Consider the following 25,238-nt stretch of genomic DNA (forward strand, 5'->3'; position numbering starts at 1 on the left):
TACTAGCAGGAGACTTGCCACCTCTGTAAAGCTGGGAGGCCCCTCTTCTTTCTTCCTGTCCCTGAAGGGTAATAAAGTCTCCATTTTGTTCTCAAATTCATGCTCAGTTCCAGAAGGACAATAATCTTTCTCTCACTCTAAAGGTCCTAGTACAATAGCTATAAGCGTCCTTAAAAACAGGCGCCAAACAATTACATGGCATTATACTGCTTTCTCCAGGACTCAAGCCCCAGATGAAAGGCATCATTATTTAAGATCATTATAATTACAAATGATAATCCAACATCAATGCTATGCTTGGCCTTTTATTACAATAATATAGGGATGCCATGAACTCTTTCATCTAACAATCTCTTGGCTCTTCAGAAATCATAAATGACACAGCTTCAACTGGCATGGCCTTCCATTGGCTGCCAAAGTTAACTCAGAGCCCAAGGAGAAAAATGGCCAGATCAAGCTGATTCACTCACAGCACATCTCAAATGAAACTCCAAGTTTTTACTCTTTTAACTTTGTTCCAACTTGGGGACTCGCCCTCTGTCAAGGCTCAAGTCTCAGGCAGAAGGATTCCTCTTTCCTAACAATTGTTCATAACTCAACAGAAGAACTGAGACTGCTTAAAGTACATAATAGACTAATGCCATAAAGCTAATAAGGAGGTATTAGGGGAAACACACTGACTGAAACCGCCCACCTTAACCAGGCACCATAGTAACCATCTGCATGAATTATTTTACGACAGGAGGTCCTGGTAGGGAACACTGAACTAGTAAGCCACAACCAACAGGAAGAGCTCAGGAAAGGTCAAAAGGAGAGGCCATGTGTCCTACCACCTCCCAGAATCCTTTTCACTGGCATCCATCTTGGCTGGGCAATGGGTGCGCCACCAGGAAGGACCCTGAGTCAAAGAGATTGGCCAAAGACAACCCGGAAACTAACCCCATCGGCATCAGACCCAAGACTAAGAGCCACATGACACAGCAGTTCTCCTGGTTCCCTTGCCCTCTTGCTCTCCACCCAGGCATCCCTTTCCAATAGAGGCTCTTGCTTTGTCAGCATGTGTGTCTCATTGGACAATTCATTTCCAAGTGTTAGACAAGAGCCCCCTTTCAGGTCCTGGAAGGGGTCCCCCTTCCTGCAACAGAGGGAGAAAGTAGGCACAAAATCTTGAAGGCAGTATAGCCTCAAAGTGCTAATATCCATTATTCCTGAGTGATTCAAAATCACATAGAATAAAAAAGTTTTGCTTTGGGTGTACACACGGAACATATGATTTATCTATGTAAAAAACTTTGTTCCTCAAAAGAGACTAAAAATGTTGCAACACTTACTTCAACTTTACTAAGAATATAATGTACAAAGGTGCAGAACTAGATGTGTTCCCTAAAACAAGGTTCCTCAAAGACGGAGTCCCAGAGAAAAGACTCAAGAACAATGACACTCCAGAAAACCTCGTCTAACCACTTCAGTCCTCACTGCTCCCTTTCCCTCAGCCACCCAGAATTTAGAGACTACACCACACACTCCAGCATTTCAGTAGCTATTGTCTTGTGGGGTGCACTCGTTTCCCGTGTGTTGGTCACGTCAACTGGGAGGGCAGGATCTGAGGCTTCCATTACTTCTCTGCCACAGCATTTCTAACAGAGCTGGGAGAAAATACACTTAGTAAACCTTGCTCCTCCTGGCTGGCAGGGCTAGCTGTGTCTCATGCACTCTGTGTTACACCCACAGCCTCTCACTTCATGATCACAGCAACCCAACAGAGAGAGAAGGACATTTACTACAAACCAGGAAGCAGAGGCTCACGATGGTTCAACAACTACCTCAAAGCCAGATGGATAAGCAGTGTAAGTGGAGGAACTTGAACCCAAGATCATTAGCTGCAAGTATTAGACTCTTCATGAAAATTCTTCCTCGTACAAAGGATTATCGATATCTTCTCTCATAACATTCTGACCTTTATTATCCCTTCCCAACTGAACCTTGTTTTGAGTAATTCAAGTCAGAAAGTGCTTCAACCCCATTTTGGGGTTGCTCAGATATGGGAATTTGGGGAGAATTTTTTTGAGCTCATAATTCACAAATAGTCAGTAGACAGCATTGTTACAATCCCCTCAGCCAGGACCCACACAGACCTGCCATTCTACCTCTGCTGGTGTGTTTGTTGGTTTATTCTGGAAGTAGTTGTTTTACACAGAAAATTACATAGAGACTTTTAACCATAGTAAGTTAAGAAAGATTGCTGGCTTGCTGATTCTGAGAAAATGAATTTAAAAATTAAGTGACATGCCTGAGTCACACAGCAAACTAGACCCTTCTAAGCTGAGCTGACTCCTCTCTTTCCCGACACTGACCAGCATATCATGCTGAAGACCTTGACACTGCTGACTTCTGGGGTTGGATAATTCTCTGTTGAGGGTAGGGGGTCAAGTGCATGGTGGGATGTTTAGCAGTACCCCTGGCCCATACTCACTAGATGCCAGGATTACCCCGTCCTGTGACAATCAAAGGGGGCTTCCCCCGTGGCTCAGCATAAAGAATCCACCTGCAATGCAGGAGCCACAGGAGATACGGGTTTGATCCCCAGGTCGGGAAGATTCCCTGGAGGAGGGCATGGCAACGCACTCCAGTATTCTTGCCTAGAGAATCCCCATGGACCGAGGAGCCTGGCGGGCTACAGTTCATAGGGCTGCAAAGAGTCAGACATGACTGAAGCGACTGAACACGCACCCACACATGTGACAATCAAAAATGTCTCCAGACATTGCTAATTGTCGCAGGGACGGGGTGGGGAGGGGGGGGTGTGTGTAATCACCCTTGCTCCACTGCTCTAGACCAGTGGTCTTCAGAGGTACAACAATCCACTGGGTTTAGAAAGAAAACATGAGAATATTTATAGTAACTGTCATCTTAAAAAACAAGATTAAAAAAAAAAAAGACAAGACCTCATCTTTACTAATAGTTAATACAAAATCCATCTCTAGCACTCCCATTGAGTCCAAATGGCAGTCACACACCTCAGAGAAATACGACAGGATCCTGGGGGAAGAAGGAAGCTCCGCAGCAGAGGCTGAGATGCACCGTCCATATGCTTAGTTAAGTGCCTTTACTGATTACATTTGTTTTAAATGGATTAGCCCTCATAAAACAAACAAGAGGATTAAAAAGATTCCTGAGAGAAACCTTCGATAAAAGATAACACAAGCATACATGAGCAACAAGACAATGTTCCGGGCATCCTCCTCATTAGTCACACGACAATGCAGAAACCACCACAGTCTAATAAAACATGACAAGATTCACCCATACCTGACTGAGGTGACTTCAAGTATGGATCTGCATCCACTATCGTAAGTGATGCACCTCATTTTAAGTATATACTGTGCCTTCAGAGTCCAGCCAACAATAGCAGGACGTGACATAAATAAACAGACAGACATAAATGCAGGGACAGACTGTTTGTAAACCGACAGTGCTATTCTATTAAAAAAGTTTATGAGACTGTTTCTCTAAACCAACACTGCCCACTACAACTTTGAGATGACATTTTCTGCATCTGTGCTGTTCAAAACTGTAGGCAGTAGCCACGTGCAGCTACTAAGCAAGTGAAAAGTGGTCTGATGAACTAAATTTGTATTTTATTTCAGATCATTTAAATTTTAATAGCCACATGCGGCTAGCGGCTACTTCATTGGCCCACAGTCCGGAACCACTAGTCCTGGACCGCACAGTCGTGGACCACCGTTGCCTCAAAACACCCAGCTCGCAGTGAGCAGTGCACTTTTCCTGCTTTTGTATCTTTGGCCGTGTTACTCTTTCTGCCTAGAATGTTCTGTTGACCCTGTCCATCTAGCAATAAGTTCTTATTTTTGAAGACACATTTCAAGTATCACCCTTCGTTAGCTTTCCCTGACTTCTTTTCACCCAAAAATCAATGGTCCCCCATGTCTGTCCCCCTGGCCCTGTTCACCCTTTATCTTAGCATTGAGAGCTATTTGTTCGTGTGTCTGAAGTTCTGTGAGTGTGAGGTCCTCAAGGCAGAACCGTGTCTTATTTAATCACTGCATGATATCCAGCACAGAGTGGGTGCTCAGGGACGATTACTGAACCAACAAACCCAGGTCTCCCAATCACCCCGCAGGGCTCCCACCACCACACCGAACACACCGGAAGATGGCTCCAGAAAAGGAGGCTCAAGGCCACGCTTTGCTACTTCAAGTGCTGGATGCTACTTCAATAGACAATTCCATTCCTATGATTATCACTGTTTGGCTCCTGCAGATGCAGATGTCACAGAGATTTCTTAAGCATCCATCCTTTGAAGAGGACAAGATGAAGGTGCACAGTCAGTCCCCTTTCTGAAGTGTCAACTTTCAAAGACGGCAAGTTAAAATGACTGCTCTGATGCAGGAGTGTGTTTTCATGTGTACTTTATTAGTATTTACTGAGCTTTTCTTGTGTACTCTACCCGCAGTTTTAGCTCCTGAGGTATAAGTATAGCCTCCTCCCAGACCCTCCTACTCAGAACCCATGGGAAACTGATTCTCTCTCTTCACAACCTCTCATTAAGTGAGCCTGACTTTGTTAGAAAGACCAAAGGAAAGGCTTTGAGCATGCAATGGCTTATTCTGGATTTCATTTCTGAATTCTAGATTTGGCTATATTTAGCAAAGCTATAACCGTCATCATGCCTGAAGCCAGGAAGAAGACACCATTCACAAACCACCCCCTGAAAATCTGCAGTTGCCACTAAAAGACCAGACTTCCCAGCAGGCAAAGGCATCTGAAGTGGGAGGGGTCAAATTGGTGATTGCGTCAAGAGAAGACCTCACAGGCTTCTAGCCAACCTCCCAGCCTGCCACTGAAGCTCTCTGTGACCTGATTTCCTTTTCTTTTCTCTCCAACACACCTGCTCTGGTCAAACATGCTCCTTTTCTCCCCTGTCCATTCCTTCCTGTAACACTGGTCATCTCACTCCCCTACCTGCTTCAGCTTCAAGCTTCTTGCATCTATTTGAAGCTTCAGGACCTCTCTTCCCCAGACACCAGCCACCTCCTCGCCCCACTACTGGCAAAGGGCTGAGGCATAGAAGGAAGCACTGCCTACTGGACAGCTAGGCAACAGTTACTCGGACGGCCCAGGGCCACTGGGGAAAGCGAGCAGCCAGCGCAGCCAGGGAGAAATGGAAAAGAATTTCCTTCTACCACATTGTATCCTTCTTTCCTTGATTCTGGAAGGGAAACTTGTACCAACCAAAATGACACCACCAGACTAGTTAGTATTCCCAGAACTCACCACACTGTCTCCCCACCCCACACTTTCGCACACGCTATTCTTTCTGCTTGGAAAGGCTTGGGTAACCCTCATTGGGAACCTCTGGGTAATTTACATTCCTGTTTAAATGACACTTCATCTGGAAACCCTCCACCCCAGGGCCTTTCTCCTTTATCATCTCATAACATCTTTTTACCATCTACTCTATATCCAGGACCATGCTAAGTACTGGACACTTATCTTAGGATTATTCATTGGTTTATAGCAAACCCGTCAATCCTAAAGGAAATCAACCCTGAATAACCACTGGAAGAACTGGAGCTGAAGCTCCAATACTTTGACCACCTGATGCGAAGAGCTGACTCACTGGAAAAGACCCTGACGCTGGGAAAGACTGATGGCAGAAGAAGGGGACAATAGAGGATGATATGGTTGGATGGCATTACCAACTCAATGGACATGAATTTAAGCAAACTCAGGAAAGTAGAGGACAGGGACGCCTCGCCCGCTGCAGTCCATGGGGTCACAAAGAGTAAGACATGACTTACTGACTGAACAACAACAATGAGCTCCTTAAGAGCCAGGCCCAAGTTCCATTCATCCTCTAGCTTTGGAATCTAATACAGTGCCTGATACAGAGAAGGCACTGACATTCCCTAAATGAATACATGCCTGCATCATTCTGATACTGCTAATACATATTTCTGACATACACATATATAGATACACACACATTTGTTGGTTTAGCTGGTTTCAAATGTATTTTTTAAATGTCACTACTTTGCATTGTAAGTAGGAGAAACTGTCAATGTTTACTGCCACAGAGACTTAACTGGGTAGTTCTCATTAACCCTAGACCTGAATTCTTTTAGTGGAGGTCAAAATACTGTCCTGAGGGCCCCCTGGTCCACCTTATATAAACCTACGCAGTTCTGGAATGTTGTTTTGGACACAGCAGATAGTCAACGTTTACCTGTGTCTGGAGCTTAGATGTAAAGCCTCATTTAGCCAAGGAGGTGTGATAAAAGCATAGCTTCTCAGACCTCCTTTGAGCATTGCTCCACTTTTCCCACTGAGCTTGTTCTGGAAGCTTAAACCAGATCTTCCCTTGACATCCCATGCCTGTTACCTCAGACATGTTTTAGTATCTCATCATGGTATCTTTCCTGAGGAAGCTAGAGAAACAATATCCAACCCTGAGCCAGCCAAGACAAAGCCAGATCCTCTGAACTGGTGATGGAGACCCTTCACTTCCCCAGACAACCCCCCTAGGACTAGTCAGTGAGACAGGGTGAGCAGGGCTGAAGCCACTGATCTTCCGCTCCAGCAGCTTGTCCTTGGGGTTCCTGCGATTCCCCCCAATAAAGGACAGACCAAACCGACATGAGAGAAAGAGGGATGGTCAGTGGGAATAGGTGGTAACAGGGTCTGTGCTTGAAGTCCACCACATCACCCCTCCCTGAACTACCCGGCCACTGCCCTGGGCACCTGATGTACGACTCTCGTCGGCCTGAGACACCCCTGGCTAGGATGGGTGGCTAGGTCAGCACCTGGAGCCTCAAAGGAGCATGGCTACCCCAAACATCTCTTGATCCCTTAAGGAGCCATGAGGCCTCTGCAAAGAACATTTGGCTCTGCCCACACTGGGGGGGGCGGTGGGGGGGAGTAGCTGCAGTCAAGCTAGCCTTCACATTGCCCCTACTCCTCCTTAACTATCTGCCTATATGGCTGAAAAATAATAGCTCCCAAATATTGAACATCTGAAAAATGTTGAGTAATTTACATATGTCGCTTCATTTAATCTTCAAGACTGCTCCCTAGGGCAGTGGCTCTGAAACTTCAGCTTGCAGCAGAATCTCTTCAGGAACTTGTTAAAACCCCACAGCCACACAGCCTCTGCGGTGAGGCCCGAATTTGCATTTCTAACAAGCTCCTGACCCAGGTGCCACACTTTGACTACCACTGTCAGAGAGATCGAAGACAGGCTGGAAATGTCTTACCCAAGGTTTTACAGCTGGTCGAGAACACATCCAGAATTTGAACCTGGATCTGCCTGATTCCTTGGAGAAGGTGATGGCACCCCACTCCAGTACTCTTGCCTGGAAAATCCCATGGATGGAGGAGCCTGGTAGGCTGCAGTCCATGGGGTTGCAAAGAGTCGGACACGACTGAGCGAATTCACTTTCAGTTTTCACTTTCATGCACTGGAGAAGGAAATGGCAACCCACTCCAGTGTTCTCGACTGGAGAATCCCAGGACAGGGGAGCCTGTTGGGCTGCCGTCTATGGGGTCGCACAGAGTCGGACGTGACTGAAGCGACTTAGCAGCTGCAGCAGCAGCTGCCTGATTCCTTGGGGGCTTCCCTGATAGCTCAGTTGGTAAAGAATCTACCTGCAATGCAGGAGACCGTGGTTCGATTCCTCGGTCGGGAAGATCGACTGGAGAAGGGACAGGCTACCCACTCTAGTATTGCCAGGCTTCCCTTGCGGTTCAGCTGATAAAGAATCCGCCTGCAGTGCAGGAGACCTAGTTTCAATCCCTGGGTTGGGAAGATCTCCTGGAGAAGGGCAAGGCTACCCACTCCAGTATTCTGGCCTGGAGAATTCCACGGACTGTATAGTCCATGGGCTCCCAAAGAGCTGGACACAACTAAGCGACTTTCACTTTCACTGCCTGATTCCACAGACAGCGCTGGTAAACACCTCACTGTAGGAGTGAAAGTCTGCCTTTGTCTTGTTTTCCTAAATTCACTGACAGCTCCTTAAAGGCAGGCATTACACTTTAAACCTCCCTGTATCCTCCTTCTCAGACCCTAGTAGTACCTTTGTACTTGGTGGGTACTTCACAGGCACTTTGTATACTGGCTCCTCCATAGCTATATACATGTGTGTGTGTGTCACTCAGTCGTGTCCAACTCTTTGTGAATCCATGAACTGTAGCCTGCCAAGCTCCTCTGTCCATGGAACTCTCCAGGCAAGAATACTGGGGTTGGTTTCCATTTTCTCCTCCAGGGTATCTTCCTGACCCAGGGATCAAATTTGTGTCTCTTTATGCCTCCTGCAATGGCAGGAGGGTTCTTTACCACTAGCCCCACCTGGGAAGCCCAAATAGTAGTGATTTTGCATTGGCTGGGAATCAAACCAGGGCCTCCTACATGGCAGGCAAGAATTCTACCACTGACCCACCAATGCTTAGCACCAATTCTCCAGGCAAGAATAATGGAGGGGGTGGCATGCCCTCCTCCAGGCAACCTTCCTGACCCAGGGATCAAATTTGTGTCTCTTTATGCCTCCTGCAATGGCAGGAGGGTTCTTTACCACTAGTGCCACCTGGGAAGCCCAATAGATTTCTAAGAGCCACAAATTCAAATTCAATCAGAGTCAAAGAACATAAAGAGGGCAACACTGCCAAACCAAGTTTTCCATGGCCCTCCCTCTTGCTACTCTGAGTGTCTGTGCTGACACTGAACCTGGATAATTCCAACTCATCCTTCAGTCAGTCACTTCCTGCAGCAAGCAATTCTTGGCACTCTAAAACTGCACCCTAAGTTAATTTCCATGATGGCTCATATCGCTTGATTTTAACTGGCTGTTTTCCATCTCTCAAAGTAGTATGTAAATCCTAGCATCTAGTTTTAAATTATATTCCCCAGAACCTAGCACAGTGCCTGGTACATCGCAGACACTCTATCACTGTTTGTTGAATGAATGAATGAACACGGAGCTGCAAGCTCTTAGTTCCATTTAAAAATAAAAGGGCATGATGTACAGTTCTCAGGGATGAATTCTGGGGAAGAAAAGGGCAGCAGAGATGGAAAATTTGCCTTTTCTCTTCCCCATCAACTCAGACTCTGAGAAGTGGCACCACTTAGGGTTACCTCCTCTCTAACGAGACAACATCCTAGCTGAACAAAATGTTTCTGGGCTATAACGAGACAACATCCTAGCTGAACAAAATGTTTCTGGGCTATAAGGTCAGCAAAGGCTGTTGAGAGGGAAGGAAGGAGCTTGGTGCCCCCTCATTCCTCCCAATTTCTCTCTCACAGACACACTTCTCCATTTCTCCATCCCACTGCGGGCCAGGGCTCTGGCACAGGGATGAGACAGATCAGATTCAAGGGTGCGGAGCTGGCAGCGGGCACAGAAGCATCTCCCATCCTGCACCAAAGCCCACAAGGAAGGATCCAAAGGGATAGTGACTCAGACCCCGGATCAAGTCCAGCTAGAGCAGCACTGAGAATGGAAAAGCGAGTCAATTTCATAAGGACATCCACTGCCAGATGTTTTTTTTAAGACACTGTTTTTAAAGTAAAGACTTCAGCCATAAGCCCAGAAAACTGGGCTGATACAAGCTGAGAGCCTGACACAGCTTCTTCCTCCTCCAAGCCCACCAGCAGCAACACTCACCGTGACAGGCAGTTCCCAGGCCCGGGTCAGGACCCTTGCTCCAACCTTAGCTTGCAAAAAGGCTCCTTCCCCAGCAACTGAACTGTTCCCCCACCATGCTGCAGTAATACAGGCCTCCCCTTCCCCCATCCCTTGTCAGCCGATAAAACAACCTACAGCAGGTTAGCCCCATCCAATTAGTTTGAATAGCTTCATGCCAAGGAAATTGCTGCTTTTATTAAAAATAAAAGCACACTCGGCAGGCAATGGGCTGTGAAAAGTATGAGTCTGGCATAATTATGAAGGTCAAGGTTAAGGTTACCAAAAGAGACATGCAATAATTTCCAGAAAGCCTGGGGGATAAAGATATATACCTACATGTCTGTAGATATAGAGGAACACACATGTAGGGAATTTACATAGTAGATCTATATAACATCCTCTCCAACAGAGAAAAAGCAAAAATCAGATGCCACTCACAAGTAATTCTTTTGGCAAAACACTCACACACCCCAAAATCAAAAGACAAGAATAGGAAGAAGGGCCCACTGGACCGATTTCAAAATAACCACATTCATTCCATGTAATTTCTGTTATCCGAACTGTATCCTGGGGACCTGATTACAGTTAGGTCAGGAAACAAACCTAGTCAAACCCACCAAGTGCCTTGGCTCTTGGAAAAACACATTCTGATTCCCTGAAAACCCTCTCTTCCTTCTAAGCCCTGCTCAAGGGAGAGGGAAAGTTGGGTGGGAGGAGAAACCCTCTTAAAGGTTCTCCAACCCCACCCTGCAGCCCTCACATCAGTATTTCAAGTTTTAGGAGCATCACAAGCCCCACACCCTACATCTGATGTGAAGCTTTGCACTTTCACACATACGTTTTTCTCGTCTGATCCTCACAATTCCATGAGGCAGGCAAGAACTGTCCCGTCAATTTTTTTTTTTTTTTAAATAAAAGGCCACCGAGGTAAACAATTTCTGGCAAACTCCCCCCACCCCATAAAGCCCTGTCACTCTGAAATCCCCGTTTCAAATTTCTCAAGGACAAGGATTCACAGGGAGGGAGAAGGATGGGTGAACTGGGCAAAAGCCATTCATACATTCAACAACTGGAAACCAGAGTCTTGCTGCATCAGCACAAGATTTTAATTTACGGCGCACCGAAAGAGTCCCACCATACCTTCCGCCAGCACCTCGTCCACAGTGACCTGCTGTCGCCCAATGCCAAAGACCCTTCCGATGTAGCCGCTGCCCAGGCCCGAGGTGCTGCCCCCTCCTCCGCTGGAGCCGGAGCCCAGGCCAGAGCCACCCTGCTCTCGCCTGGAGTCGAAAAACTTCTTCATCATGCGAAAAGGAAGCAGGAAAGCAAAATACCGACGGTTTCTGGATTTTTTTTTTTTTTTAAACAAGAGATCCAAGGAGATTTCTTCTCGGATTTCAGCTCGGAGAGGAGCCACCCGAATCCGGCCGTGGGGGTGGGGGCTGAGGGAGGATGCCTATAGGAATATGCGTGTCAATCGCGCGGCGGTCCCCTCCTCCTCAAGAGAGCGATTCGTGTAAGTTTAAACCTGCGATGACAGAGGGAGAGAAAGAGGATGAATCAGTAACACACTTAAAAATTCAACTGCTGAGTCCTAGGGGGAGCAGAAGCCACCATCCTGGGGAAACGCTTCATGAATTTTCCTAGAGAGAAAAACCCTGGGGCTGAAAACGCATCCCCGGCCCCAGAACCCAGGACTCCCGTGCCCTGGGCTCTGAAAAAGGAGGAATTCGGGCCGCCCCGGGCAGCGCTGACCCAGCGGGCAATGCCTCCCCTCCTCCCCGGTCTCCCTGCCGCCCCGCGAGGCAGCATCCCGGCGGCACCCACTTGAGATGGCTCGGCGGCCGGCGCCCAGCTACCAGCCCCGCAACATTGTCACGGCCGCCGGGCCGGCCTGCGACGCGGAGAGGAGGAGGCGCTGCAGCGAGAGCCGGGGCCGCATTCGGCGCCCGCCCGCCCGCCAGCTGATCCCCGGAGCGCCCGGCGGAGACTGACCCGCCGCCCCTCCCCCGCGCGCGCTCCCGCCCGGCTCCATCCACCCAACCAGGAAGTGAACCGCCGCCGGAAGTGCCTTCCCGAGCGGCAGGGCCAGGGGCTGAGGCCCCTGGCGGCCTCCACTCTGTCACCAAGAATGAGAACGCGTTGTCGGAGAGAAGGGGAGTCGGGAAACCGGGTCTCAGTGCGGAGAGAGTTTTGGAAAAGAACGTTGATATTGCCCGATCCGTAGAGCACCATGGGAAAGGTAGTTCGCTGCAGCCTAGCGGCTGGACTACAACTCCCAGAATGCCCTGGAGGAGCGAGAGAGGCGGCTGCGGTGGCCTTCTCCGCCACGGAGGTGGTTAGCGGGGTGGTGCATTTGTGGGATTTGGTTATTTAAACACATCCGGTAAAGAAACTGCCAGGGACTAGGGTTTCCACCCTGCTGCATGTTCCACCCTTCTGGAGCCATCTTATTTGTGACTTGACCTCCCTGCACAAGGGATTCTGGGGATTGTGGTTTCCAAACGGATCGAGGCTGACACCTGAAGGACGCCGCTTAGCCGCTTAGCCCCTAGCGGGTCCTGCGGGGCTTACCGACGTCACCTGGACAGAGGTGGAAGACCGAGGGCGATCGGGAAATTTTCGCTGGCCGTTGGTGCCTGGCCACACCTCAAAGCTAACCCTAACATAAATAAAACCAGAGCCCTTCCTCCTCCCAACTTCAAAAGCAGCTTTTGCTCACAGATGTTGAGAACAGGCTCAGCGGTCAGCTTTGAGCTAGGCACTGTGAAAACCCTTAATAAGACGGTGCCTTTTCAGGAAATTTGCAGGCGAGACTCAAACTGAGAAACTTAGAGAGCGTATGTGCGGAGCAAATCGTAGGCTACCAGGAGACCCAAACCCTTGGCTCGACCCCAAACTTCGGGGCTTGTCTGACGGTGATCCTTAATTCTTCCACCTTTTCTGATGCTGTGGTTTTGCCTGACCTTCATTTAACCCCCGCCCACACGAGAACTCTAGACTGACTGTTATATCTTTCCTCTTCAATATTCCCGTTTTGATGCTTATTTTTACCCTGATAACGCCCGAGTGCGCAGAATGGAGGTGGACAGTGTGGTTTCCGTCTGCCAAAGGCAGAAGATTTGGACCCTTCTTGGTACCCTTCTCTATCCCTAGATTTCCAGATAGATGATGCTGACAGTAGTGCCAAATCCTTTCGCATCCCCGCTCCCCAGATCCATGATTTTTCAAATCCTGAATATAAGTTATTTCTCACCTCCACTTGCTCCCTATTTCTGAGACAGCCCTTTTGGCTTGTAAATTAGTCCTAGAATTTTTTCTGCAGGCATTTGAAGAGAGTAGAAAAAGGTGCTCCAGGGCGGGGCGACGGGCGGGTGGTGAGGTTAGGGGGATGGTGTTCTTGGTTTCTCTTAAGTAAAATTTAAATTTTAAATTGAACTGTGACTGAATTGACAGAGGTTTCTGCTGCTTCCTCTTCCTCCTCCTCCTCTTTTTTCTCCTCCCTCTTTTCTTTCTCCCTGTTGTCCTCCTCTTTTTTGTTCATCGTGTTTCAAGTAGTATCGTAGTTAAACTATCAGTTAAACTTCCTGTGTAGAGACAGCATCTTTTCTTCCGGAGGGAGTCGATGTTGTCACCTCAGTTCACAAATCCGCGCAGCCACCTCCAGGGCAGAACGCAGCACCTGCTAAGACAGCCCCTGGAAACAAACCCAAGGGAGGCATGTTCTCTGCACTTTCCTTAAAAGGCTAGATTTTTTCCCAAGGAGGTTTGGAATAGGTCTTGAAATAGATGGGAGAGCTAATTTGAATTAGATTCATTGACCTCCATCTTTCTCTGCACCTACTGATCTTGGCTTTTTTAAAGACCTGTTGGGTCCTAGAATCTGTTGCTATCTCAGTTTTTACTTTCCTAGACATTCCTGTTAACCAGACTAGGCCAGAATTCAGCAGATCCCCAGTCTTACTTCTAAGATACAAAAATGTGTTTTTATCTTGTAGAATTAAGGTAGCTAACTTGTATTCATTGAGCGTTCATCTGGATGCTTTGATCAGAATCTGAGGGAGGAAGTTTTACAAAGAAGAAAAAGAAGAAAAAAACAGAAGACTAGATTTTTTTGTCTTCCATTCTCTTGGAGACTAATGGCAGTTATACTGACAAAACCACAATTTTTAATGTTTTACATGTATTAAGTTAGTGAATTCTCATAACAACACTATGAAATAAGGTACTATTGTTAGTTTCACTTTATAGATGGGGCACTGAAGCATAGAGATAAGTGACTTGCCCAAAGTCACACAAATAGTAACTGGCAAAACCAGGACTCAAATCCAAACATTTTAGCTGCAGAACCCAGTGCTTAGCTAGCAACACCATACTGCCTACTTAAAGTAAGAAGCAAATCTATAAGCAGCATGGGACCAGGAGACAGGAAACCTCTACCACTCCATAGCTGTGCCCCTGACCACTTAGAACTCTGGACCTATTTTCGCAGCCAAAAAGCAATAGCTCTCTTACAACGCTTAGTAATTCTCTAGTTCTTAGTGCAAGGTAATCAGATCAACCACTGTAATCTCAAGATTCCTAGCACACTTACAGAAGTATGATTTGTCCAGCCTGGCCTTGCATTTCTATTCAACTTTTCAAGTATATTGTCACCTCTACTCAGAATCAGGTAACAGTCATCTACTTATCTCCTTGAACATCCAATATGATCGTTTATATAGAATGTGTCCTTACCAGTATTTAAATAAACCAAATAATCGAATTCAAATTAAATGTGACACAGAAAACAATCTGATGAGGGTGGAAAGATTGTTTTGAGGTATTATAGACCATTTTGAACTTGCTCTAAGAGATACTAATGAGAAATGTCCAATTGAAAGGAAAAGGAGGGACTACCTAGCTGGTCCAGTGGTTAAGAATCAGCTTTGCAATTCAGGGGATACAAGTTTGATTCCAATTGGGGGAATTAAGGATCCCAGATGCCTCAGAGCAACTACTGAGCCCATGAGTCCCTGGGCCACAAAGAAAGATCCCACGTGATGCAATGAAGATCCCACATTCTACAACTAAAGACCCAAGCAGCCCAATAAATATATGAATTGTTTAAAAAAGGGAAAAGAAACTGATATTTACTATGTATCTTCCACATGCTAATTGCTGAATTAGGCACTTAACACATTACGTTATTTAATCCTTATAGATGCAGATCTGCACCTCTGCAAAGTAGATACTATTATCTATTATATCAAAGTAGATACTATTCTATCAATACTATTTTCCCGAATTTTATAAATGAACTATGAAAATTTTATTAGTAGCAGAGGAATGCACATGGTTTGTTGGGTTTGGAGAAAATAATTTGGCCTGTGATATGGCTAAACCATGTCACAGTAAAACCCAGTTATGGCCAATGTGTGGTTAATTCCTTACAGGAAGTCAAAGAGAAGGGGACCAACATTATTTAAGGACATTAACTAAGGCCTGCACTGCAGTGGATATTTAATCATATCATGCAGCCTTCACAAGACACTTATCAACGTGGAAGCAGGCTGACTGGGGTTAAAGTATGTCAACTGTGGCTACACACAGCCTGGTAAGGGCAGAACCAGAATTACAATCTGACTGACCTCAAACCCAGTCATTTTCTGGACACCATATAACCATTCTATGTGGCCAGCTTTTAGTCTGATGGAACTTATTAGAAATGCAAATTATCAGGCCCCACCCAGATCTTTTGAATAGGAGGGAGGGGCAGAGGTGGCAGTCTCTTTGCACCACCCATCCTGGTGATTCTGATACATTTTCAAGTTTGAGAACCCTTGTTCAGCAGAAGGGACAGAGTAACAACCACGTATTTTCTTCAAAAAGATTTCTTGGTTTTTGGTTTTGTTTTCTGAGTAGAAAAGTAATTATATAATCATCAAAGACAGTATGAAGAATAGAAGTCAACTCAGAATAAAATCACTCAGAGATATTTACTACTGACTTTTTTTTTTTTTTTTGCATTCGCTGTTTTTATAAAGCTCAAATTTACAAGAATCTCTCAACATTTTCCAGTCCAGTGCTCTATTGTAGATCTAAGACCCCTTCTCCCTTCATTTGCCCCATAAATCTTTCAACTACGCCGTCTGCTGTGTCCTGCTACTTACTGTTACTACAGCACTTTGGATGTACATTTGGCCCCCTATATTTGAGGGTTGCACACTGGAGGATTAAACCAAGTACAGACGGAAAATATTCAGAAAAGAAAATTATATAAAGTTCCAGAAAGCAAAACTTGAATGTACCTTGGCCAGCAGCTATTTACATACATAGTATTTACCTTGTATTAGGTATTTTAAGTAATTTAGAGATGATCTAAAGTATATGGGAAAGACTAGAGAAGGCAATGGCACCCCACTCCAGTACTCTTGCCTGGAAAATCCCATGGATGGAGGAGCCTGGTAGGCTGCAGTCCATGGGGTCGATAAGAGTCAGACACGATTCAGCGACTTCACTTTCACTTTCGACTTTCACACATTGGAGGAGGAAATGGCAACCCATTCCAGTGTTCTTGCCTGGAGAATCCCATGGACGGAGAAGCCTGGTAGGCTGCAGTCCATGGGGTCGCACAGAGTCGGACACGACTGAAGTGATTTAGCAGCAGCAGCAGCAGCAGCAGCAGCAGAGATCTCTTCAAGAAAATTAGAGATACCAAGGGAACATTTCATGCAAAGATGGGCTTGATAAAGGACAGAAATGGTAGGGACCTAACAGAAGCAGAAGATATTAAGAAGAGGTGGCAAGAATACACAGAAGAACTGTACAAAAAAGATCTTCACGACCCAAATAATCACGGTGTGATCACCCACACTCACCCAGAGTCAGACATCCTGAAATGTAAAGTCAAGTGGGCTTTAGGAAGCATCCCTACAAACAAAGCTAGTGGAGGTGATAGAATTCCAGTTGAGCTATTCCAAATCCTCAAAGATGATGCTGTGAAAGTGCTGTACTGAATATGTCAGCAAATTTGGAAAAGTCAGTAGTGACCACAGGACTGGAAAAGGTCAGTTTTCATTCCAATCCCAAAGAAAGGCAATGCCAAAGAATGCTCAAACTACCACACAATTGCACTCATCTCACACACTAGTAAAGTAATGCTCAAAATTCTTCCAGCCAGGCTTCAGCTATTAATACATGAACCATGAACTTCCAGATGTTCAAGCTGGTTTTAGAAAAGGCAGAGGAACCAGAGATCAAAGTGCCAACATCTGCTGGGTCATCAAAAAAGCAAGAGAATTCCAGGAAAACATCTATTTCTGCTTTATTGACTATGCCAAAGCCTTTGACTGTGTGGATCACAATAAACTGTGGAAAATTCTTTAAGAGATGGGAATACCAGACCACCTGACCTGCCTCTTAAGAAACCTATATGCAGGTCAGGAAGCAACAGTTAGAACTGGACATGGAAAAACAGACTGGTTCCAAATAGGAAAAGGAGCACATCAAGGCTGTATATTGTCACCCTGCTTATTTAACTTCTATGCAGAGTACATCATGAGAAATGCTGGGCTGGAAGAAGCATAAGCTGGAATCAAGATTGCCGGGAGAATTATCAATAACCTCAGATATGCAGATGACACCATCCTTATGGCAGAAAGTCAAGAGGAACTAAAGAGCCTCTTGATGAAAGTGAAAGTGGAGAGTGAAAACGTTGGCTTAAAGCTCAACATTCAGAAAACGAAGATCATGGCATCCGGTCCCATCACTTCATAGCAAATAGATGGGGAAACAGTGGACACGGTGGCTGACTTTATTTTTCTAGGCTCCAAAATCACTGTAGATGGTGACTGCAGCCATGAAATTAAAAGACACTTACTCCTTGGAAGGAAAGTTATGAACAACCTAGACAGCATATTAAAAAGCAGAGACATTACTTTGCCAACAAAGGTCTGTCTAGTCAAGGCTATGGTTTTTCCAGTGGTCATATATGGATGTGAGAGTTGGACTGTGAAGAAAGCTGAGTGCCAGAGAATTGATGCTTTGGAACTGTGGTGTTGGAGAAGGCTCTTGAGAGTCCCTTGGACAGCAAGGAGATCCAACCAGTTCATTCTAAAGGAGATCAGTCCTGGGTGTTCATTGGAAGGACTGATGTTGAAGCTGAAACTCCAATACTTTGGCCACCTGATGTGAAGAGCTGACTCATTTGAAAAGGCCCTGATGCTGGGAAAGATTGAGGGCAGGAGGAGAAGGGGACGACAGAGGATGAGATGGTTGGATGGCATCACGGACTCAATGGACATGGGTTTGGGTGGACTCTGGGAGTTGATGATAGACAGGGAGGCCTGGCGTGCTGTGGTTCATGGGGTTGCAAAGAGTCGGACACGACTGAGCAACTGAACTGAACTGAAAGTATATGGGAGGATATGCATAGGTTATGTGCAAATACTATGACATTTCATATAAGAGACTTGAGCACTGGCAGATTTTTGGTATCTGAGAGGGTTCCTGGAACCCACCCACCTCGGATTCTGAGGGATGACTATACCTCCATCTATAGCCCATATCAATTTGTACTGTCATTATTGGTTTACATTCATCTTTCTTTCCTTAGCAACCGACTCCCACACATATATAGTGAAGTGAAAGTTGTTCAGTCCTGTCCAACTCTTTGCGACCCCATGGACTATATAGTCCATGGAATTCTCCGGGCCAGAATACTGGAGTGGTAGCCTTTCTCTTCTCCAGGGGATCCTCTCAACCCAGGGATTGAACCTAGGTCTTCCACCTTGCAGGCAGATTATTTACTGTCTGAGCCACCAGGGAAGCCCTGGTGATAACATAGTGAGTGCTCAGTAAATACTTTGAACAAATGAATTTGTAATTTAATGAAAAATAAAATAAATTAGCTGAAACATATGCAATCCTTCTTATTAGATTGATGATTCCTAATTAGTTTGAACTCTAAAAGTCTGATTAAGCATAGAAATGTTCTTTTAGCAGAATTCCTTCATCACAGATGTTGTTAGATCTGAAAGTCCAAGTTTGATACCAGTGAATCTCAAGGGATTAATAAAGTATATATTAATATATAATATATTAATAAAATATAAGAGTCCTCTTAGATAACATGAAAAGCAGCTGAAACATGTTCTAGGTCTCTCGTATTTCCCCTTCTCCTGTATTTTCATGTCATTAATTAAACTTAATTAATTAAGTTTACCTTGGAATTCTCATCCTTCTCCAGCAACTACCATTTTTCTGTACCTCTTTCCAGCAAAATACCTCAATGCAATTGTCTATTCTTGCTGTCTCTACCAATTCTCCACGTTACCATGTCCAATAGACAGCTCTCAGTCCTCATCTTCTGTTAAAATTCAATTTATTTAAACAACAAGGAGATAACAGTTCATTCTTTCTGTCTCCTACCCCTCCCATCTTTGGAAATCATCACCCCGTTCTGTGCATCTAAGAGATATATACATATATGTGTGAAAGTGAAGTCGTTCAGTCACGTCCAACTCTTTGCGACCCTGTGGATAGTGTAGCCCTCCAGGCTCCTCCGTCCATGGGATTCTCCAGGCAAGAATACTGAAGTGGGTTGCCATTTCCTTCTCCAGGGGATCTTCCCGACCCAGGGATCGAACCCAGGTCTCCCACATTTCAGGCAGACGCTTTAACCTCTGAGCCACGAGGGAAGCCCTACACATATGTGTGACAGAGATCAAACAGTATTTGTCTTTCTCTGTCTGACTTACTTCACTTAGCATAATGCCCTTGAGGTCCATTCACATTGTGACATGTGGCAAGATTTCCTTCTTTTTATGGTTGATTAATATTCCATTGTATATATATACCATAATTTATCAGTTCATCTATCAACGAACACAGGTTGTTTACATAGCTTGGCTATTGTAAATAATGCTGCAATGTACAAGGAGGTGCATATATCTTTTTGAATCAGTGTTTCTTTTATTTTCTACAGATTAAATACCAGAAAGTGGAATTGCTGGATCATATGGTAGTTCTAATTTTAATTTTTTTGAGGAAACTGCATACTGCTTTCCATAGTGGCTATCTATTACATTTTGATAGGTTGGGATGGTGATCATTGTTTTCATTGTCATTGTTTAGTAGTTGTTGTTTGGTCCCTAAGTTGTGTCCAGCGGTTTTGTAACCCCATGGCCTGTGTAGCCCACCAGGCTCCTCTGTCCATGGGCTTATTTAAGTCGTTGTTGTTGTTTAGTCACTTAGTGTCTTTGTGAGCTCATGGACTGCAGCATGCCAGGTTTCCCTGTCTTTCACCATCTCTCAGAGCTTGCTCAAACGCATGTCCAATGAGTTGGTGATGCCATTCAACCATCTCATCCTCTGTCATCCCCTTCTCCTCCTGCCTTCAATCTTTCCCAACATGGGGGTCCTTTCTAATGAGTCGGTTCCTCGCATCAGGTGGCCAAAGTATTGGAGCTTCAGCTTCAGCATCAGTCCTTTCAGTGAATATTCAGGGTTGATTTCCTTTAGGATTGACTGATTTGATCTCCTTGTAGCCCAAGGGACTCTCAAGAGGCTTCTCCAAAGTCAGTGAAGACTTTTTCAAAGACTTTCTTTGATAAAAAACTCTCCTTGACCAAACTTGAATCAGTACCTTGCAGTCCTTTTTTTTTCAACTAGACTTTGACCTTGTGCTCTGTCCTTGGCCCAACTAGTTTTAGCAAAAATTCTGATGAGTCAGTTTAGTGAAAAATCCCCCAGCCTTGATATTACTCTGAATATCTGGTCAAATTCCTTATCCTTCACTCCCAACATCTTATCACCTTAAGCTGCCTTAAGGCAAGAATCCTGTTGAGTCTTATCAGCAAGAATCCTCCCAGCCTTAATGCTTCCTCTAGTAATTTTCCATCCACTGATCCCCACCCTGCTCCTTAACTTATCCTGGTTGGTTTGGATTTGAGCTTTGTCTCTCTCCCGTACCGGACTTCCGTGGTGGCTCAGACGGTAAAGTGTCTGCCTGGAATGCAGGTTCGATCCCTAGGTCGGGAAGATCCCGTGGAAAAGGAAATGGCAACCCACTCCAGTACTCTTGCCTGGAAAATCCCATGGGCGGAGGAGCCTGGTAGGCTGCAGTCCATGGGGTCGCTAGAAGTCGGACACAACTGAGCGACTTCACTTTCACTTTTCACTTTCATGCATTGGAGAAGGAAATGGCAACCCACTCCAGTGTTCTTGCCTGGAGAATCCCAGGGACAGGGGAGCCTGGTAGGCTGCTGTCTCTGGGGTCACACAGAGTCGGACACGACTGAAGCGACTTAGCAGCAGCAGCAGCAGAGTCCGTTTCTTTAAAACTAGGCTGGTCAGATTTTCCCAGAGAAGATACTTCTAATATCCTGCCTGGTGGGTGAAGACCTGGTCACCTGTGTTGGAGGATCCAGTTGGGAGAGATACCTAAAGGAAGCAGTGTGCACCATACAACCATCCCCTAATCTTCTCAGCTTCAGTGCTGTACTTTGGCTTTTCGATTTACCGTGTATTTTCCAGAGAAGAAACCCTTTGTTTCACCCTTTTCAGATATAAAACTCCAGTCTTTTTCCAGAGTTGGAGGGGACAGTCACCTGGTCACTCAGTGTGGGGGAGAGAATCAAACTACTTCTTTAAGGTATTTTATGGGTTGTTAGGAGGAGCTAATGGACACCTAGCCAGATGTCTTCTTAAACTGGGACTCAGTGCTTTCATTTTCACTGCAATGGACACATTAAAGAATTGAACTAAGATGTACTTGCTATAATCGACATAAAACATAAATTGAGGTTTCTGAAATAGTCAAGGAGAGCAGTATGAGAGTCCCATCCTTACTGAGTCACTTACTCTTTTTTTTTTAATTGTGAATGTTTTAATTAGTCATTTTTGTTTACAACTGAAAGTCTGGGCATTCAAAATTAACATCCTTGCCCATGAGCTTCTTATAGATACCAGAAAATGTTTCAACTTTGTGTTTCACATTGTCTGCTGTGCTTCATCCAAATGAGCCTTTAGGAGCTGGCTGCCATCCAGTTTGACTTGGATTATCTTGCCCATAATCTCACTTGGGAAAAACCAAGTCATCCAGGATCCCATTGTGCCCAGCTGTTAAAGCGCAGCTCCTGAGATATTTTTGCTTATTTTTTGGTACAGCTTTTTTGAGTTGGCTTAGGTAGAATTCTCCTCTGGACCCTAAAGACAACATGCTTCCCATTGAACTTTTTCTCCAGTTCACGTACTAACTGGACTTGGGTTTTCTGAAAAGATTTCAGTTGAGGAATGGGAACAAAGATTGTAATAGCTTACTAGCCACCACCAACTTCATTTTCTCGGCTCCTGTTGTATTCAGCTTCCTTAGTGGAGCCCTGAGTTCCAAGTTGATCTCAAACTCATGGAGAGCCTGGGAGCTGCCAGATTCCAACTCCTGCTTCTTGCCATTGGGCTTCACAGTCTTAGTGCTCAGAACTGAAAGAAAATGAAAGTGAAGTCGCTCAGTCAGGTCCGACTCGTTGTGACTCCATGGACTGTAGCCCACCAGGCTTCTCCATCCATGGGGTTTTCCAGGCAAGAATCCTGGAGTGGGTTGCCACTTCCTTCTCCAGGGGATCTTCCCCACCCAGGGATCAAACCCAGGTCTCTTGCATTGCAGGCATACGCTTTACCCTCTGAGTCACCAGGGAAGCTCAGAACTGAACATGGCCTAATCCTTTCTTAAGAGGCCAACACTCATTTGCCTGGCCAACACCTGGCCTGAAAAGAGCATGGCATGGTTTGTTTGTTTGGCTGGTTGGTTGGTTTTGCTGGGTCTTCAGTGCTGCTTGGGCCTTTCTCTAGTTGTAGAGAGTGGAGCTACTATCTGTTTCAGTGCACAGGCTTCTCATTGCAGTGACTTCTCTTGTTGCAAAGCACAGGCTCTAGGCTCTAGGCATGTGGGCTTCAGTAGCTGCAGCATTCAAGTTCAGTTGTTGAGACGTATCCTTGAGATCTTTTTGCCATCAGTCCATAACCTCTTGGTTGGATTTTGATTTTAGGTTTGTGATCTGTGTCTAGGGAACAACAGAAAGCTATATCTCATTCACACAGGCATTAACTCTAGGACTCTGGTCTCAGAACTTCAGCTCTGATTGCCTGAGCGAACATTCAAACACTCACAGTTAGGATGTCCTCCTAGAGGTCTTATTCTGACTCTTTAGAATTATGATGCTTAGGGTGTGTGCTCTATAGATGAGTACCAGCCCATTGACTGGTCCATGGTGAGATAAGTGCAGAAATTAAGAATAAACATTTATACTATATAAATTACATATAATTTACAGAATATTTGAGACACTTTGGAAATGAAAAGGGGGATATGATTCTGCACCTCCAGTTCCAATGTGTGGGCTTTTTCCACTCACCACCTATTCACTGACACTAGTTAAGTGTCCTACAATTTTACTCAATTTTACTCTGACATTTACTCCTTGGAGATAGCATCAAATCCCACAAGTTAAGGACTCAGTCCTACAAGACTGAAACCCCTGTTTCTGATGCCAATCACAAGTTCAGGTCATCACATATGCTTCTGACTGACTGGTTATGAATCAAAGGTTTAAGTGACCCCACTCTTTGGGTTCCATTAATTTGCTAGAGCAGATCATAGAACTCAGAGAAACATTTTGCTTATTAGCTTATCAGTTTATTATAAAAGAATATAACTCAGGAACAGTCAGATGAAAGAGACACACAGGGCAAAATATGTGGGAAGGGGCTCAGAGCATCCATGCCCTCTCTTAGAGCATCATCCACTCTCACACCATTGTCTTACAGCTGGCTATTCACCAACTTAGAACCCCAGGTTTTGAGTTTTTATGGAGGCTTCATTACATAGGCATGGTTGATTGAATCATTGGCCACTGGCAATCATTCAACTTGCAACCTCCTTCCCTGATCCCCTTCCAAGAAGTGGGTAGGGAAGGGGACAGGGTGACTGAAATTTCCAATCCTCCAATCACACAATTGTTTCCTCTGATAACAAGCCCTCATCCTTAGGAATTTTCCAAAAGTCACTTCATTAATATAAACTCAGATATGGTTGAAAGGGACTTATTGTGATTATCAAGACACTTCTTTTGTCTTCTCTTTTAGGAAATTCCAATGGTTTTAGGAGTTCTGTGCCAGAAACAGGGATGCAGACCAAGTATATATTTCTTATTATAAATCACAGCATCATAAGGGACTTCTAATAATTATGCCAGAACAACAGATATTACCTGGACTGTCAGGCAAAGAGGAACATATGGTCACCTCCTCCATAGGTCTCTCTGGTGGTAGAGCCCTGTGGTACGCCTTTCAAATGACCTCCTGAGCCTCTCTTTTCCTAGGTGTAGTAGTAGTAGTTTAGTCACTACCCTAATTTCCAAATTCCAGGCCCCATGCCCCTGCCCTGATAAGATAGCCCAGCAATTATAGTTTTGCCCACCACTTCCTAAACCATTCTTGGAAATTGGCTTATAATTGGACATGCTGTCTTGCCTACTTGCCCCATTCTGAGACTTCCTTCCCGTGACTGTCTTCCCCCAAGAGGGTATTTCTGAGAGCAGGCTTCAGTCTTCAGCCGTACCACAATGAGGAGTCATAAAATATGATTCATGGTCATGATAATTAAATAAACTACTGAGTGCAGCAGTAGCTTCAATTCATTAGAAACTTCAGAGTTTAAGTGCTTCTTGGCAAATATTTTCTAAATAGTCCTGGTAGATTTAACAAGAAGTCAGAGATTAGACAATGGGAAAAATCAACAGTTTTTCAGCCAACCCTCTGCTAGGAGCATCTGTGAAATATCATGCATTTCTTGGGAATTATTATAGTAGTCTTCAAATGTTTTCACTAACATAATCACTAAGTTCATTTTTAAAAACCCTATATTCCTTCATACATTTTAAAGCTGACATATAAGAATTTTCATCACAAGTCCAAATAATTACAAAGGATATAATTTATGCCATCTTATAAATACTGTAATTTAAAAATGAAACTATTCCATCACTCCTTTTAATGTATAGAATGCAGACAAACTACCATATATTTAATAGAATATAAATACTCACCATCATCCATTTAAAAATACTCTAACTTCTTCTACAACAACTAAGAATTTCACAACTATTCTTTTTTCTTCTAGAATGCATATTTCTAATTCCCCCACAGAAGCTTATCCTATAGTAATAAATGCTTGGTTTTTTTAATTGATTGGATCATTTTATTTCTTCACACTAAAAACTAATTAATTTTTAGTTTTTAATTTCCTATAAGTATAAATTTCTAAGTGTTTAAATAATTTCTTCTGGTTGACAATTAGCAGCTTTATACAACTAATTAAAACAATATAAATGTAACACAAATTTTGATAAATTGACAAAAAGTAGAAATATATTGGGAATGCATTTTTTTTCAGTTATTTATCAATCTTTAAGGCAGGGAATACATTTTTTAATTGATGTATAATTGATTTACAATGTTGTGTTAGTTTCAGGTAAATAGCAAAATGATTCACCATAT

General features: G+C 44.6%; 1 protein-coding gene and 1 pseudogene across 20 annotated transcripts in view; both read right to left on the minus strand.

Moving 5' to 3' along the window:
* AAK1 (AP2 associated kinase 1) overlaps nt 1–11,710 on the minus strand; it is a 173,309-nt gene extending 161,599 nt beyond the window's left edge. For 7 of the 20 annotated variants that reach the window (XM_061432878.1, XM_061432877.1, XM_061432869.1 and 4 more), the window contains exons 1-2: nt 11,529–11,705; nt 10,842–11,229 (exon numbers count right to left, since the gene is read on the minus strand). In XM_061432878.1, coding sequence (XP_061288862.1) covers nt 10,842–11,007 — 166 coding nt within the window. In that variant the 5' untranslated portion in view covers nt 11,008–11,229; nt 11,529–11,705. Of the gene's footprint in view, nt 1–10,841; nt 11,230–11,528 lie in introns of all 20 variants that reach the window. The other 13 variants (XM_061432880.1, XM_061432884.1, XM_061432881.1 and 10 more) reach the window with 10 other exon arrangements.
* Nucleotides 11,711–21,505: 9,795 nt separating this feature from the next.
* LOC133256595 (small ribosomal subunit protein eS7-like) lies at nt 21,506–23,993 on the minus strand (annotated as a pseudogene).
* Nucleotides 23,994–25,238: the final 1,245 nt, after the last annotated feature.

This window comes from Bos javanicus, chromosome 11 (assembly GCF_032452875.1).
Source record: "Bos javanicus breed banteng chromosome 11, ARS-OSU_banteng_1.0, whole genome shotgun sequence".
NCBI classification, from domain to species: domain Eukaryota; kingdom Metazoa; phylum Chordata; class Mammalia; order Artiodactyla; family Bovidae; genus Bos; species Bos javanicus.